We start from the raw sequence: 17,530 nt of genomic DNA, 5'->3' as shown, positions 1-17,530 counted from the left end.
ACTAGGGAAGCTGAGGGAGGAGAATCTCTTGAACCTGGGAGGCGAGGTTGCAGTGAGCTGAAATCGTGCCACTGCACACCAACCTAGGTGACATTGAGACCCCATCTCAAAAACAAACAAAAGCAAACAAAAAAACCCTACCCATCTGACAAGGGATTAACAATCAGAATACATATGGAACTCAACAATTCAACAGCAAAAACACACAACAACAAACCAAGTAATCTAATTTTTATGTAAGCAAAAGATCTGAATAGACCTTTTTTTTTTTTTTTTTTTTTTGAGATGGAGTTTCACTCTTGTTACCCAGGCTGGAGTGCAATGGAGTGATCTAGGCTCACTGCAACCTCTGCCTCCCGGGTTCAAGCACTTCTCCTGCATCAGCCTCCCTAGTAGCTGGGACTACAGGCGACCACTACCACACCCAGCTAATTTTTTGTGTTTTTAGTAGAGATGGGGTTTCACTACGTTGGCCAGGCTGGTCTCAAACCTCTGACCTCAGGTGATACACCCGCCTCAGCCTCCCAAAATGCCTGGATTACAGGCGTGAGCCACCACAGCCGGCTGAATAAACATTTGTCAAAAGAAGACATACTAGTGGCCAACATGTAAATGAAAAATGTTCCGGATAAACAGAAACTGATTATAAAACAAAAAACAAAAAACAAAAAAAAAAGAAAAAAGAAAATGCCTGACATCACTCATCATCAGTAAAATGCAATCAAAACCATGAGATATCACCTCACCCCCATTAGAATGGCTATAATCAAAAGAATAGAAAATAAAGAGATGCTGGCCAGGATGTGGAGAAAGTGGAATGCTCCTACACTGTTGGAGAAATGTAAACTAATACAGCCACCACATAAAACAGTATGGAGATTCCTCAAAAAACTAAAAATAGAACTACCATATGATACAGCAATTCCACTGCTGGGTGTATATCCAAAGGAAAGGAGATTGGTGTATCAGAGAGACAGCTGCACTCCCATGTTTATTGCAGCAATTCACAATGACCAAATATGGAATCAACCTAAGTGTTCTTCAACGGATGAATGGATAAAGAAAGTGTGGTATATACACTACGGAATATTATTCAGCCATAATAAAATGAAATCCTATCATCTGCAGCAACACGGATGAAACTGAAGGACACTATGTTAAGGGAGTTACTTCACTTAACAGAAAGACAAATATTCCACGTTCTCACTTAGATGTGGGAGCTAAAAAATTAATCTCACAGAGGTAGTGAGTAGAATAATAATTACCAGAGGCTGGGAAGGGTAGGGGACAGAGCAGAGGGCAGCAGGTTGGTTAGCAAATACAAAAATACAGTTAGACAGAAGGCATAAGTTCTAGTGTTTGACAGCACAGTAGGGTGACTACAGTTAACACTAATTTATTGTATATTTCAAAATAGCTAGAGGAGAAGATTTGGAATGTTCCCAACACAAAGAAATGATAAATATTTGAGGTGATAGATATCCCAACTGCCCTGATTTGCTCATTACACATTGTATGCATGTATCAAATTACCACAGGGAACCCATAATTACACATAGCTATTATATATCAATTCAAAAATCAGTGAAACAACTGAAACATGAGTCTTAAACCAACATCACTATTGTTATCAATATTTTATTCAAACGAGTTTTTACATGGTACAAAGCTATGTAAACAGTGAGTAGTCTATTTTTTTGTTTGTTTGAGATGGAATCTCGCTCATGCAGTGGTGTGATCATGGCTCACTGCAGTGTTAAACTCCTGGGCTCAAGGTATCCTCCTGCCTTGGCCTCCCAAAGCACTGAGATTACAGGTGTGAGCCACCACGCCCAGCCTAGGTGAGTAGTCTTAAATTCAGATGTAATAAACCTGCAAGATCATTCCTACCCTGTTAAGCCCCCCAAATCAAAATTGATTGGTGAAAACCTGCCTAGAAGGGCAACCTCCAAAAGATCTGAGCTTTTGTTTTAGGAAGGACTTCAAATAACAGCATTATTTCCTGCATGAGACCAAGCAGCAGCAGAGTGAATAGAAAACATGAGATCTCTTCCTCTCCAGTTTTCCTTTAAGAAAGGAAAGGCGCGGTGGCTAGGCGCGGTGGCTCACACCTGTAATCCCAGCACTTTGGGAGGCCGAGGTGGGCGGATCCAGAGGTCAGGAGATCGAGACCATCCTGGCTAACACGGTGAAACCCCGTCTCTACTAGAAATACAAAAAATTAGCTGGGCACAGTGGTGGGCGCCTGTAGTCCCAGCTACTCAGGAGGCTGAGGCAGGAGAATGGTGTAAACCCGGGAGGCGGAGTTTGCAGTGAGCTGAGATAGAGCCACTGCACTCCAGCCTGGGCGATAGAACGAGACTCCGTCTCAAAAAAAAAAAAAAGAAAGAAAGAAAGAAAGTGCACAGAATTTCAAGGATCTACAAAAGCAGCATAACTTAATCAATCTGTAAATTAGCCTAAGAAAAAACCACTGTGACTAGCAGAGGATCCAGTTTTGTGCACTGATAAAAGCAGTGGTTCTCAATCTTGGCTGCATGTTACAATTACGGGGGATTGGGGAGGAGGAGTTACTTTTTTAAATATCCATACTCAGGCTCCACTTTAGACCAAATTGGTATTTAAGTTAAAATGCTAGGCATCAGTCATTTTTAAACACTGCCAGGTGATTCTAACAGCAGCCAGGTTTAAAAACCACTGGAGCAAAGGTTAATCACTTGGGCAGAGGACAAGAACACATTTTGCAATCATGTTTTTCCCTTGGTTCCTCTTTTCTTCTGGAGCTTATGAATTCTGGAGGGTGTAGAAGCAAAATGTCACCTTCCCTTGCTTCAGTAAGACTAAGAACTTCCTATATCACTCTATTAGTCTGTTTTCATGCTGTTGATAAAGACAGACCTGAGACTAGGTAATTTACAAAAGAGGTTTATTGGACTTAACAGTTCCACATGGCTGGGGAGGCTTCACAATCATGGCAGAATGCAAGGAGCAGCAAATCACATCTTATATAGATGGCAGCAGGCAAAATGAGGGCTTGTGCAGGAAAACTCCCTCTTATAATAACCATCAGATCTCGTGAGACTTCCTCACTATCACAAGAACAGCACGGGAAAGACCTGTCCCTATGATTTAGTTACCTCCCACCAGGTCCCTCCAACAACACATGGGAATTCAAGATGAGATTTGGGTGGAGACACAGCCAAACTATATCAATCACCATCAGAAAAGAAAGGCTTTGCACCCTGAGACAAAACAAAAATGATAGGGTCATCTAACTGTTGATGATCTAAAAAACAATAAAACCTTGAATGTTTCCCATAAACCTGGACTCCCTAAGAAATTTTATCCTTGGTTTTTCCTATACTACATCTGAAGATTTGCCATAACCTTTGTGAATATAATAATTACATGAGGCAGTTACTGTTTTTCACCATGAACAGACTAATGCAAACTCAGAAACCTTGGCAGTTTTTAATTTTTTCCTTCAAATACTTATGTTTTTTATTTGGCAAGCCAGTCATTCTCTTGCTCTCTTTGCAAGTAAACTTTTCCTTTTCTAAATGCTTCTGAGTATTTCTTCAACAAGGGTAAAGATTCATAGAGTGCTTGGACACAGAACTGGATACTCTGCTCCTGGGGGCAGAGTTCACTGCAAGTGATAAGGGAAAGAGCTGAGAAATGAGAACCTGCTCTGTCAGCCCAAGGGTCTTTGGAGCTGTAATCCAAGATCTAGTTTGACCATAAATATGTTCTCTTGGCTGGACTGAATAAATCTCAAAAGTTTGTGTCAGATTCCTTTGTTGTAGGCTTCCTAAGCCTTCTTTTACCTATATTCACCTCAACTACACTGTGCCGAGTAATTTCTATAAAACTCTAAATCAAAAATTACCCCAAAGACATATACAAGTACTAGAAATGAACAAACAAAAACACACACCAAGGAACCAAGAGTTTAGCTACTTTCCTTTTCTAAAACTGGGTAAAACCTATTACAATAAGAGTTACTGGCTCTTCTGCTGATAGAAATTTTGTCATGGCAAATTTTACTTAAAATAGAAAAACATAAGCTTGGTGAAGGCAAGGATCTCATCTACCTTCTCTTATTATATTCCCAGGGCCCTGGTTACTGAACATGGTAAATACTCAGTAAATATCTGTTAAATAACTGAAATGCATGAATTTGGAAAACTCTCTGGTCCACACAGATGAGAACTGTAATAACATCTCTTGCAAACTGGGACTCCTCTTAGAGCTCACTCAAGTAGAAATCTTAACGCTGTTAGGAGAAAGCTTTCTTTCTTGGTAAAAATCAAACAATCCACAAATCTTGTCTAACATGCTCTTCCAAAAAAGTCTGCAATTTGGTGTGATTTTGTTTTTCCAGTTCTGATGCAGATGAACCAGGCCATCCATCCCAGGGCCTGCCAATTTTCATCCCATTCAGGTATCGATTACCAATATTCATGAAGCTTAGCACTTCTCTGGTACAGAGCAGACGGTGGAAATTCCCTTTTGATGATAACAGCTCCTGCATGCAGAGTGGTGGGAGCAGGAGGGTAGAAGTAGCCACTTTCTGGATGGGAGCAATGTCATCAACCCAAGGGGAACCCCTTCATAGGCTAACCAGCAACTCCTGAGGCAAGGCCCAATAAGGGCAATGGCATCTACTCAAGTCAAACAGGTTTCCTCCAGAATCTGGACCACAGATTTACAGAGGAACTCCTGAGGCAAGGCCCAATGAGGGCAATGGCATCTACTCAAGTCAAACAGGTTTCCTCTGGAATCTGGACCAGAGATATATAGAATATGGGCCAGGAATGCAGAAAACGAGTGGTCCCAAGGAGGGGCAGAACTGCTGTGAGAGAGGCAGAGAGCAGACCATTTACGGTTCTCTGACCAAACACCTACTGGTTCCAAGGTGGTTCAGAGGGATCTCTGTAAATGAATGAGCACAAAACACAGAACCATTCATTTGGCAGAAAACTGAGATCAAAGCTGTACCTGCTACTGCAAGGACAAAAAAGAAAGTTCATTAATACTTAGTCTACAGAGCCTCACATGCAGTAAGCCCTCAAGCACTTGTGCAATGACTGAACAAAAATTGCAAGCAGAGATAACAAAACTTTGAGGTAGTTGCCTGACATAACCTTTCTTTGAGTTCACTTATTCAGTACATGGGTGCTACTGATACAATCATAATGCGCCTAAAGTCTGAGATAATACCTTAAAAGTATGTGTTTATTCTCTTCCTAAAGCTGCTCTCTTCTGGAAAAACTTGATTAAGAAAAAAACCTAAGACAAAAAACGCTAACACAACAAAATATTAAAAACAGAATTACCATAAGATCCAGCAATTCCACTTACAGGTATATATCTCAAAAGAACTGAAAACAAGATCTCAAAGACACAGTTGTACACCCACGTTCACAGCAGCGTATTAACAATAGCCAAAATGTAGAAGCAATACAAATGTCCACTGACAGATGAATAAACAAAAGGTAGTATGTATATACAATGGTGTATCATAGACTTAAAAAGGAAAGAAATTCTAACACATGCTACAACAAGGATGATCCTTGAAGACGTTATGTTAAGTGAAAGAAGCTAGTAATGAAAGGACAAAAACTGTATGATCTCACTTACATGAAGTACTCTGAGTAGTCAAATTCATAGACAGACAAAGTAGAATGGTGGTTGACAAGGGCTGGGATGGGGGCGTAGAATGGCAGTTATTGTTTAACAGCAATAACTGTTTTGCAAGGTAAAAAACGTTCTGTGGATGAGTGGTAGTGATGGTTGTAAAACAATGTGACTATACTTAATGCCACTGAACTGTACAATTTAAAATGTTAAAAGATACATTTTCCATTAAGTATATTTTATCAAAATTAAATAATTTTTATTGGAAAAGCATCATATAATCTCAACAAGTTGTTCTTAGCTGACCGGGCACAGTGGCTCACACCTGTAATCCCAGCACTTTGGGAGGCCGAGGTGGGCAGATCACGAGGTCAGGAGTTCGAGACCAGCCTGACCAACATTGTGAAACCCCGTTTTTACTAAAAATACAAAAATTAGCTGGGCGTGGTGGTGCGTACCTATAATCCCAGCTACTCGGGAGGCTGGGGCAGGAGAATCGCTTAAACCCAGGAGCTGGAGGTTGCACTGAGCCAAGATTGTGCCATTGCACTCCAGCCTGGGTAACAGAGCAAGACTCCGTATTTTAAAAAAAAAAAAAAAAAAGTTGTTCTGAGCTAAAAGCCAGTCCCTTATGCTACTCATGTCGTCTAACTTCAAAACATTCCTCCAGGCCACTGGTTAACTAACTCATAACCAAATGTACCAAAACCAAGCTGCAATAAATTTACAGAATACATTAAACACATTCTGCAATTAAAAATCCAAGCAAACGAAGACATAAAAGCAATATATAAGAATAGTCACAGAGTGGGGTATCGTGGCTTACACCTGTAATCCTAGCTGAGGTGGAAGGATTGCTTGAAGCCAGGAATTTAAGACTAGCCTGGGCAACAGAATGAGACCCTGTCTCTGAAAAAAAAAAGAGCCAGGTAAGGTGGCATGCAACTGTAGTCCCAGCTACTCAAGAGACTGAGGTGAGTGGATTGCTTGAGCCCAGGAGTCCGAAGCTGCAATGAGCTATGATCACACCACTGCACTCCAGGATGGGCAATAGAGGGAGATCCTGTCTCTAAAAAAATTAAAATGAAATAAATAAACAGAAAAGGATAGTCACAGTGTAAGAACCAATCTTCTCTGAAATAATTTTAAAAAATAACACAGAAATAGAGAATAAGACAAGACATAATTAAAATAACCACAGATCCCAGACAAAAACTGATGGAATTCATTACAACTAGACCAGCCTTACAAGAAATGCTTAATACATCTGAAGGCAAAAAGATGATAACCACCATCATGAAAACATGCAAAAGCATAAAATGTACTAGTGTTATAGACACACAAAGGAGGAAGATAAAGAAAACTTATCTCTACAGAAAATCACAAAATCACAATGATAAACATTGAGAGGAAAAAACAAAGGATATACAAAACAATCAGAAAACAATTCACAAAATGACACGAGCAAGTCTTCACCTGTCAATAACAGCCTTGAATGTAAACGGATTAAATTCCCCACCTAAAAGTTACAGAAAGACTGAATGGATTAAAATAAACAAACAAAAAAACAAAAAACCCCATTACCCAACTGTATGCTGCCTGCAAAAAACTCACTTCACCCGTAAACACACATATGGACTGAAAGTGCAGGTATGGAAAAAGATATTCTACACAAAGCAAAACCAAAACCAGGCAAGAATAGCTATGCTTAGATAAAATAGACTATATCCAAAACTGTAAAAAGAGACAAAGAAAATCATTATATAATGATAAAGAGATCAATTCAAAAGGCTAAAACAACTGTAAATATATATGCACCAAACACCAGAACACCAAAATAAATAAAGCCAATATTCTTATATTTCAAGGGGCTCTCACACCTGTAATCCCAGCACTTTGGGAGGCCAAAGTGGGAGGAATGCTTGAGCCCAGGAGTTTGAGACCAGCCTGGGCAACAAAGTGAGACCTTGTCTCTAGAAATAATTTAAAAATTAGGCTAGGCACAGTGGCTCATGCCTGTAATTTCAGCACTTTGGGAGGTCAAGGTGGGAAGATCACTTGAGTGCAGTTCAAGACCTGCCTGGGCAACATACTGAGGCCCCACCTCTATTAAAGAAATAACAAATTAGCCATGGTGACACACATCTGTAGTTCCAACTACTCAAAAGGCTTAAGCAAGAGAATCACTTGAGCTCAGGAGGTCAAAACTACAGTGAGCCGTAATTGTGCCACTGCACTCCAGCCTGGGTAACAGAGTGAGACTCTGTCTCAAAAAAATAAAAAAATAAATGGGCACATAGACTCCAACTACAATAGTAGTTGGGGACTTCAGTAATCCAATCTCAGCACTGGACAGATCATCTAGACAGAAAATCAACAAAGAAACATTAGATTTAGACCAACTGGGCCTAACAGACATTTACAGAACATTTCACCCAACAGCTACAGAATAAACATTCTTCTCATCAGCACATTCTCCAGGATAGATCACATGTTAAACAAAAAAAAAAAAAAAAAAAAAAAACAAATCTCAACTAATTTAAAAGAATTAAAATCATATCAAGAATCTTTTCTGGCTGGACACAGTACCTCATACCTGTAATCCCAGCAGTTTGGGAGGCTGAGACGGGAGGATCGCCTGAGGCCAGGAATTCAAAACCAGCCTAGTCAACACAGTGAGACCCCATCTCTACAATAGAAAATAATAATAATAGTAATAAGCATAGTGACACACCTGTAATCCTAGTTGCTCAGAAGGCTGAAGCAGGGGATTGCTTGAGCCTAAAAGCTTGAGGCTGCAGTGAGCCATGATCAGGCCACTACACTCCAGCCTGAGCAACAGAGCGAGACCCTAACTCAAAAAAAATATAATCTTTTCCGACCACAATATAATCTTTTCTGACCAAAATATAATCATTTCTGATCAAAATATCTTTTCTGACCCGAGGCAAGTGGATCACCTGAGGTCGGGAGTTCGAGACCAGCCTGGCCGACATGGTGAAACCCCGTCTCTACTAAAAACACAAAAATCGGTTGCGCATGGTGGTGGGTGCCTGTAATACCACCTACTTGGGAGGCTGAGGCAGGAGAATCGCTTGAACCTGGGAGGCAGAGGTTGTAGTGAGCCAAAATTGTGCCATTGCACTCCAGCCTGGGCGACAAGAGCAAGACTCTGTCTTAAAAAATATATACATATATATATATAGTTAGATAGAGATCGGGTGCAGTGGCTCACATCTGTAATCCCAGCACTTTGAGAGGTCAAGGTGGGTGGATCACTTGAGGTCAGGAGTTCGAGACCAGCCTGACCAACATGGTAAAACCCCATCTCTACTAAAAATACAAAAATTAGCCAGGAATGGTGACACATGCCTGTAATCCCAGCTACTTGGGTGGCTGAGGAACGAGAATGGCTTGAACCTGGGAGACAGAGGTTGCAGTGAGCAGCGATCACGCCATTACACTCCAGCCTGGGCAACAAGAGTGAAAATTCATCTCAAAAAAAAAAAAAAAAAAAATAGTTAGAAGGAAGAAGTTCTAGTGTTCAACAGCACAGTAGGGTCAGTATAGTTCAATAATCCAGTATATAACTGAAAATAGCTATAGCAGAAGATGTGGAATTTTCCTAACACAAAGAAATTTTAACACTTGAGATAATTAATATCCTAATTACCCTGCTTTGATCACTACACATTGTATGCATGTATCAAAATATCACAGGTGGGCTGGGCATGGTGGCTCATGCACGTAATCCCAGCACTTTGGGAGGCCTAGACAGGTGGATCACTTGAGGTCAGGAGTTTGAGACCAGCCTGGCCAACATGGCAAAACCCTGTCTCTACAAAAAATACAAAAATTAGCCAGGCATGGTTGCAAAAGCCTGTAGTCCCAGCTACTTGGGAGGCTGAGGTAGGAGGCTGAGGGAGGTCAGGGCTGCAGTGAGCTGTGATAAGGCCACTTAAAAAATAAAAATAACTTTTAAGTAGCAGGATTGGGGATTGAGTGACACATTGCCATGATAAATCAAAAGTTCTGGTTATTTTAAATTTTTTAGACAGAGTCTCACTTTGTAACCCAGGCTGAAGTGCAGTAGCGTGATCTCAGCTCACTGTAAACTCCGCCTCCCAAGTTCAAGTGATTCTCGTGCCTCAGCCTTCAGCCTCCCCAGAAATGGGATTACAAATGCCTGCCACCACACCTGGCTAATTATTTGTATTTTTTTGTTTGTTTTTTTTTTTTTTAAGTAGAGATGGGGTTTCGTCATGTTGGCCAGGCTGGTCTCAAACTCCTGACCTCAAATGATCCACCCACCTCAGCCTCCCAAAATGCTGTGATTACAGGTGTGAGCCACCACGCCTAGCCAAAAGTTCTGGACATGAGAAAGCTATCCTGATTACTCAAGGAATCTACTGATCATCTCCCAATTAGGTTTTTTTAAAAAAATAAACTATAATTCTTCAAACTAATAACCAGTTCACCAACTGTAATGTCAATATACTTTAGACACAAAATTCAAGTTATTTCTGATACTTTATCTGATGGACAATTTTTTTTTTCCTTTTACCCTTTACTTAGGAAATTTGAGAAATGTAAGAACTTTTCTAGGTGCTTAGGATTATGGACTATGCTTGTTCCTTATATTTTTGTGCCAAAATTTTATGCCTTCATTGTTTTTATAATAAAAAGTAATTTTTCAAAAGATTTTTCTTTTAAAAATAACAGAGTAATTGAAAAATACTCTCAAAATGTCCCTGGATTTTATTATAAAATACAAATAAACTCAAACTGAAATTTATCTATTTCCCTCATATTCAACTGTATTTCTTTTTTTTTTTTTTTTTTTTTTGAGATGGAGTCTCACTCTGTTGCCCAGGCTGAAGTGTAGTGGCGCCATCTTGGCGCGAGCCACCGCACCCAGCCTCAACTGCATTTCAATAGGTTAAAGGCACAGTGATAAGGGACATAAAATAGTGAGAAAAAAAAAAGGCATAACTCTGTGATAACTCACCCACTGTCCCACAAACATAAAGATTCTCCTATATGAGATTCGTTGCCCTGGCTAATGGGACATATTCCATCCCCATACTAGCTGTACCTGTAAGCACTTTCAGTGACTGCTGAAGCTTTTTTCCCCAGCTCAGTTGAATTTTTTTTTTTTTTTTTTTGAGACAGTCTCGCTATGTCACCCAGGCTGGAGTGCAGTGGCACCATCTCGGCTCACTGCAAGCTCCGCCTCCTGGGTTCACGCCATTCTCCTGCCTCAGCCTCCCGAGTAGCTGGGACTACAGGCACCTGCCACCACACCCGCCGACTAATTTTTTGTATTTTTAGTAGAGATGGGGTTTCACCGTTTTGCCAGGATGGTCTTGATCTCCTGACCTTGTGATCTGCCCATCTCGGCCTCCCAAAGTGCTGGGATTACAGGCGTGAGCCACCGCGTCCAGGCTTTCTGTTTGTTTTTTAGAGAAGGGGTCTCTTTTTAAAATTTTTTAGAGACAAAGTTCTCACTATATTGCCCAGGCTGGTCTCAAACTCCTGACCTCAGGAGATACTTCCACCCCAGCTAGCTTCCTGAGTAGCTGGGATTACAGGTGTGAGCCATCATGTCCTGCTCTTAGCTCAGTTTTTAGCTCTTTTGAGAATCTCTATTTTGCAGGTACCCAAGTGTGGCAGGCATGCTCTAAGGTGACCCCCAATGAGTCACATCCCTGTTCTAGCCTCTACCCTTGAGTTTCGGTGGAACTCATACCTTGCTTCTAGACGCTAGAATACTGCAAAGGTGGTGGGATGTTATTCCCATGATGACATAATGTCATACAAGACTCATTTAGAGATTCTCCTGCTTGCTTTGAAGAAACTGCCATGTTGTGAGAGGCATCTGTGAAAGGGCCACATGGCAAGAACTGTGGGAGGCCTCCCGAAGCTGAGTGGTGCCCAGCTGACAGTCAGCAAGAAACACGTACCTCAGTCTACAGAAGTAAGGTCCTGTACTGAAGCAGCCCTGTGAGATGGTAAATGTCTGTTGTTTTAAGGTGTTCAATGTGTGGTACTGTGTTACCCAGCAATAGAACACTAGGGTATATTGGTTACTTAGGTATCAGCAGACACTTAGCTAAGAACTGATCAGCAGGATGAATGCTAATTCTTAGAATTGTACTAAGTCTTTTCCTTCCAATATGCAACTTTAACAATGCCCTATGATCTCATATGACCATTCACATGTTGGTGTGTGGAAACAGTGAATTTTCCAGAGTGGATTTTGAGATTTTCTGCCATGTTCTTATCATCATCCTTCTCTCCCTGAGCTGCATCTTCTACCCTGTAACAGTAAATGCTGAAGGTGGAATTGCTATTCTAGCAAGCCTCCTAGCTGCCAAGTAACTGCTACTGCCTAGATTCCAACAACCTGAGAAAACGCAGTAAGTGAAGCAGAAGTAATTTCCAAGTTCTAACTGAGGGAAATATACACTACAAAAAGAGCAAAAGGGCTGGGCACGGTGGCTCATGCCTGTAATCTCAACACTTTGGGAGGCTGAGGTGGGCGGATCACTTGAGATCAGGAGTTTGAGATCAGCCTAAGTAACATGGTGAAACCCCCTCTCTACTAAAAACACAAAAATTAGCTGGGCATGGTGGTGCATGCCTGTAATCCCAGCTACTCAGGAGGCCAAGGCAGAAGAATCGCTTGAACCAGGGAGTCAGAGGTTGCAGTGAGCTGAGATCATGTCATTGCACTCCAGCCTGAGCAACAGAGTGAGACACCGTCCCCCACCCCTAATAAATAAATAAAAATAAAAAGAGCAAGAGGGTTTTTACCATTAACTTCTCCACCGCCGTCTCCAAAGCTGTTAGGTTATTACGTGAACCAAGATTGTGGCAGGCATATAAGGTGAATGGGCAGTGGTCAAGAAAGACACTGTATTTTACTTGAGACAAAACAATGGCAAATTTATAGAAATTAAGTAAGAGAAAGCAAGCCTACTCCAATCAGGTAGAAATGAGATGTTATTCAGCATAAAATTGGAGGAAGTAAACAAAATTTCATCAATTCTAGTCATTGTTCAAAGGATCACCTGCACCAATTCTGCCATATACATATGAAGTACCCTTTCTGATCCTTGACTCCTAGGCTACCCAGTCACCTTCTAATTGGTTTCCCAGGTATTTCAGACTCAGGAAAGAGAAACCCTGGATCTGTGACACAAGTATTCCAATCACTGGAAAAGACTATGCCTCACTGTAAATTACACTTGCAGCGTGACTTACGGTAACTACGATATGATTACAACACAGACCTGGTGAAGAGCTAATCTAGAGCAAGGCTCAGACCCAGCCTCTGTTACTGAGGTAGGCAAAGGACCTCGAAAGACCCCATCTACAGCCCTACTACTAATCTAGTAACACTGAAACAGCTCTTAAAATTAGAACATAGTGTCTCCAAATTCCATTTGAACATAGAATATTAGCATATAAAAATAACTTATTTTTAAAATGTCTGTAAAGATAGTATCATAATTGAATGAATTACTGTATTTCACTGAATCTAAGCCACTGATTGTAAAACACATTATTTTATATATACATATGGGAAAAAACTGTCAATTAAACTGTCACAATGTTAAATGATCACTGATTGTAAGACATGTCCTAATTTCAGATATGTTAACAGTATGGGGGCAAAAAGTGCAACTTAGGGTCAATGAAATGCAGTACTAAAAAATATATTCTTCAGGTAATTATTCAAATAAGGTATTAAACATTAAGTACATTAAATAGACATGTAATCATTTATCATTAGCACATTCTTAAAGCTATTTATCATTTTGGTTTCACTTCTCATTTGAAATGAAGAACGTGCTGTCACTTGTACTAATTTCTAGCAGACATTTTGCACAAACTTTAAAACTATGGATTCTCAATTTGGAAATCACCTCATTTTCATTTCTAGAATCACAGATCAGGAGGCGAGATAAACAAGGCCTATCTTAAGTGATAGAGTGCAGGGCTAGAAGGAGTCAAGGCTTGAAGCCAGGCCCCTTGGGCCCTGTTCTGTGTTCTCTTCATTGAAATTAGAAATCAAATGAGTCATTAGCATTCTTTGATCCAACCCTACAGATAAGGTAAAGCAATTAATAAAAATACCTCTCTTTTTTTTTTTTTTTTTTGAGATGGAGTCTCGCTGTCGCCCAGGCTGAAGTGTGGCATGATCTCGGCTCACTGCAAGCTCCGCCTCCCGGGTTCACGCCATTCTCCTGCCTCAGCCTCCCAAGTAACTGGGACTACAGGTGTCCACCACCACACCTGGCTAATTTTTTGTATTTTTAGTAGAGACAGGGTTTCGCTGTGTTAGCCAGGATGGTCTCAATCTCCTGACCTCGTGATCTGCCCGTCTCGGTCTCCCAAAGTGCTGGGATTACAGGCTTTAGCCACTGCACCTGGCCCATTTCTCTTTTATGAAACTATTCTCCTCAACTTTCCTGGAAAAATACTGATACCTGATAATTTGTTCAACCAATCAATTCAACCCCTACACAGTCTCATTCCATGAGAATACCCCCCTTCTCAAAAGCAAATGCCTTCTCTGGGTGCTCTGAGGGGTGGAGACCATAAAATATTTCCTAATCAGTCACATGTCAAATACTAGCCTTATAACAAGATCCTATTTTACGTGTATGAGACCATTTGGTTATTTATGGAAGACTCTGGGAATTACAGAACATTTCAAAAATTTTTAGCATTTGCCATAATTTGGACCTAAAAATTTTAATCCCCAAAGCATGGTGAAATTCTGCTAATGCTCTGCTCTGAATGGCGTCCTTAGAAGTGGCAGTTATTCAAAGATGTCAGTGAGTAATCCATCTTCTCTAAATGTTAGTCCCTTTTGTTCTGGTTTCTGGCAAGTGCTTCACATGGGAACTGCCAGTATTAAAAGGAAAAGACTCAAACACCAGTGCATTTGATGGGTATTGATTATAGACTTCAGCTGTGGGCTCTGTCAGACTACTTCTGGATGTCTCTATTATAGAATGCCTCATTGTATCATTCGTTTCAATCATTTCAAAATCCATTTCATTCCATTTTTCTGCATCCTCCTCTTCATTCTCTTCTTCATATTCATTTAGCCCGGAGCTAGAGAGCAGAGCTTTCTGGTCCTCACTCTTTCTGTCTTCTTTTTGCTGGCGATCAAGAGGTGAAGTGGCTAATTTATATAGCACAGGAAATAAAATACCAGTAGCTATTGATGCTCCCAAAGAGGTATACAGAACTACAGGCAAATCAGGGTATTTTCCTTGAAGAATTCCAATGACTGCAGGAATAGCCATTTCTCCCAGGGAAGCACCAATTACAAAAAATGCTGCAGATTTCCCATGGATAGTCGTGTACTGCTCAATCCAAGAAACACCACTCGGAAACGTGGTTGCCATTGAAGCCCCATACACTGAAGTTGCTATCCAGAGACAAATTGGGTTCTTGTCAAAAAGCACCAGAAATAAAGATGAAGTCAGGCTGCCAATGTTGCTCAACACAATCATGGTTCCAGGCTGTAAACAGGTAGCAAAAAAGATTGCCAGACCCCTGCAGGCTGCAAATGTCCCCCAGAAGATGGAGTTCAATCCAGCGGCTTCACTTTCTTTCATGCCAGCATGGGTGGTTGCAAATGAGAAAACATAAGAGCCATATGTTACCTCAGCTCCAACATAAAAAAAGAAGAACAGAAAAAGGAGACAAAGAAGGGCGTTGTGATATTTTGCTCTTCGAAATGTCTCAGCAGATGCTCTTGCTTTCTCTTGCTTTGAACTATTCTTTAAAAACAGACCAAAAAAAATGACAGAAACTAAGAACATGTAAGTACCAATAACAGCATAAGCCCACAGTAAATTCTTATCATTAGGTACTCCAAACAGAGCTTCTGAGTCAGCATCAGATGATCGGTTGAGTGCGGGATGGAAGTCAGACTCTGTGTGGTTTTCAGCAGACACTGTTGGACCCAAAGCCAGTTTAGCTAGCAGTGGAGCCAAAAAGGCACCGAAGGCAAAAGAGAAGTGTAAGGCCTGCATATGTGGGGCTCCTTTGTCCCCCCAAATAGCCAAGATAAGGACGTTACCACCTGTCAATGAAAGATGGGAAAAATTATTTAAGTTAAACACAGTTACTTACCTATAAAAAAAAAAAGTTCACTTATCAGAAAGGGGGTGAGTCTATTTTACATAGCACAAGCATTATAATATTCTAATTATCAAACACTGCAACTAAATCAATTCTGAGTAAGGAATTCTAACCCACTACCACCAGACAACTCTAAGCATTATAACATCACATACTCACAAATCAAATTCTACAGTCTAGTAGACTACTACCTCCTAGAACCAAGCACATTAGCAAGACGCTTTTTCTAATACAGTTCTAACATCAGACTGTGGAAGAAATATTTATATATTAATATTTTAAATATATATTTAAAAGGCAAAATTTTATCATCAGATAGTAGCTAAATTACCAAAGCTTTCTGTACTTGCTGTTGGTAGCCACTTGAGGAAAATTACTTACTTATGTAAGTAACAGATGCAAAACACACGTCCAGGAACCTGAATAGCCAGGATTCTGGTGTGCCCATTAGAGGAAACAAGGACACCGTTTAGCATCTGAATTTATACTGTCTAAACATCCAGGAGGCGAAAGGCAAGAAGCAGCACATCTTGAGCTATCTTCTTTTTTTTCAACAGATATTTTCAGATAAATATATAATTCTACCCTATAATTTCATAACCAAATTAACCCTAAAGTAAAATAAAATATTTCCCCAACAGATCACGTAACAGCAAAGCAGGGAAGGGAGGGGTAGAAAGCTGGTTTTAGGAGTAAACAGATGTCATCTATGTTATTTAGCAGGTTTTTTGTTTGTTTTTGAGACCCAGGCTGGAGTGCAATGGCACAATCGTGGCTCTCTGCAACCTCCACCTCCTGGGTTCAAGCAATTCTCCAGCCTCAGCCTCCCGAGTAGCTGGGATTACAGGCACGCACCACCATGCCTGGCTAATTTTGTATTTTTAGTAGAGACACGGTTTCTCCATGTTGGTCAGGCTGGTCTTGAACTCCCGACCTCAGGTGATCCGCCCCACACAGCCTCCCAAAGTGCTAGGATTACAGGCATGAGCCACCCCGCCGTTATTTAGTAGGTTTTTTTTTTTTTTTTTTTTGAGACAGAGTCTCACTCTGTCACCCAGGCTGAAGTGCAGTGGTGTGATCTCTACTCACTGCAAACTCTGCCTCCTGGGTTCACGCCATTTTCCTGCCTCAGCCTCCCGAGTAACTGGGCCTACAGGCGCCCACCACCACACCCGGCTGATTTTTTGTATTTATAGTAGAGATGGGGTTTCACTGTGTTAGCCAGGATGGTCTCGATCTCCTGACCTCGTGATCCACCCATCTCGGCCTCCCAAAGTGCTGGGTTACAGGCATGAGCCACCGCATCCGGCCTATTTAGTAGGTTTTAAAAGACATGATGATGATACAGGAAAGAATCTACTACAGGAGGGCAGGAACTTTGAGGACAGAAAAGAAAAAGAAAGAGCCTAGTCCACACCATGGATCTCTCTTGGCTTGGAAGTCAGGGTAAATGTCAAGTTGGTTTGCTGCTTCTATGCTTTCTCAGCCAAATAACGGTTCCAAACTTGGTTTAACCTATTAAACCACCAATTCCTCCCATACTAGCGCGATAAAGTTCTACCCCAAGATGAAAGCCTATTCACCTGCACTGTAAGTACCCACACAGGGGCCCTTCCCTGTTTGGACAATGTAAATCAATTATCTCTCATAGAACAAAATTCTTTAAGTTCATTTCAGAGTTGGCTGCTCAGAAACAGGCCCCCTAATTGGCAAGAGTAGCTGC

General features: G+C 40.9%; 1 protein-coding gene across 9 annotated transcripts in view; it reads right to left on the bottom strand.

Annotated features, from left to right (window-relative positions):
* Positions 1-17,530, bottom strand: part of MFSD4B (major facilitator superfamily domain containing 4B) — a 37,863-nt gene that overhangs the window by 13,798 nt on the left and 6,535 nt on the right. For 3 of the 9 annotated variants that reach the window (XM_063667086.1, XM_063667092.1, XM_054492238.2), the window contains one exon: positions 8,237-15,748. In XM_063667086.1, the coding sequence (XP_063523156.1) occupies positions 14,505-15,748 (1,244 nt within the window). In that variant the 3' untranslated portion in view covers positions 8,237-14,504. Of the gene's footprint in view, positions 1-2,909; positions 4,936-8,229; positions 15,749-17,530 lie in introns of those variants that run through there. The other 6 variants (XM_063667090.1, XM_063667089.1, XM_063667087.1 and 3 more) reach the window with 6 other exon arrangements.

This window comes from Pongo pygmaeus, chromosome 5 (genome assembly GCF_028885625.2).
Source record: "Pongo pygmaeus isolate AG05252 chromosome 5, NHGRI_mPonPyg2-v2.0_pri, whole genome shotgun sequence".
In the NCBI taxonomy this organism is placed as follows: domain Eukaryota; kingdom Metazoa; phylum Chordata; class Mammalia; order Primates; family Hominidae; genus Pongo; species Pongo pygmaeus.
The sequence above is the reverse complement of the archived record's forward strand: the minus strand, read 5'-3'. Positions and strand labels throughout refer to the sequence as shown.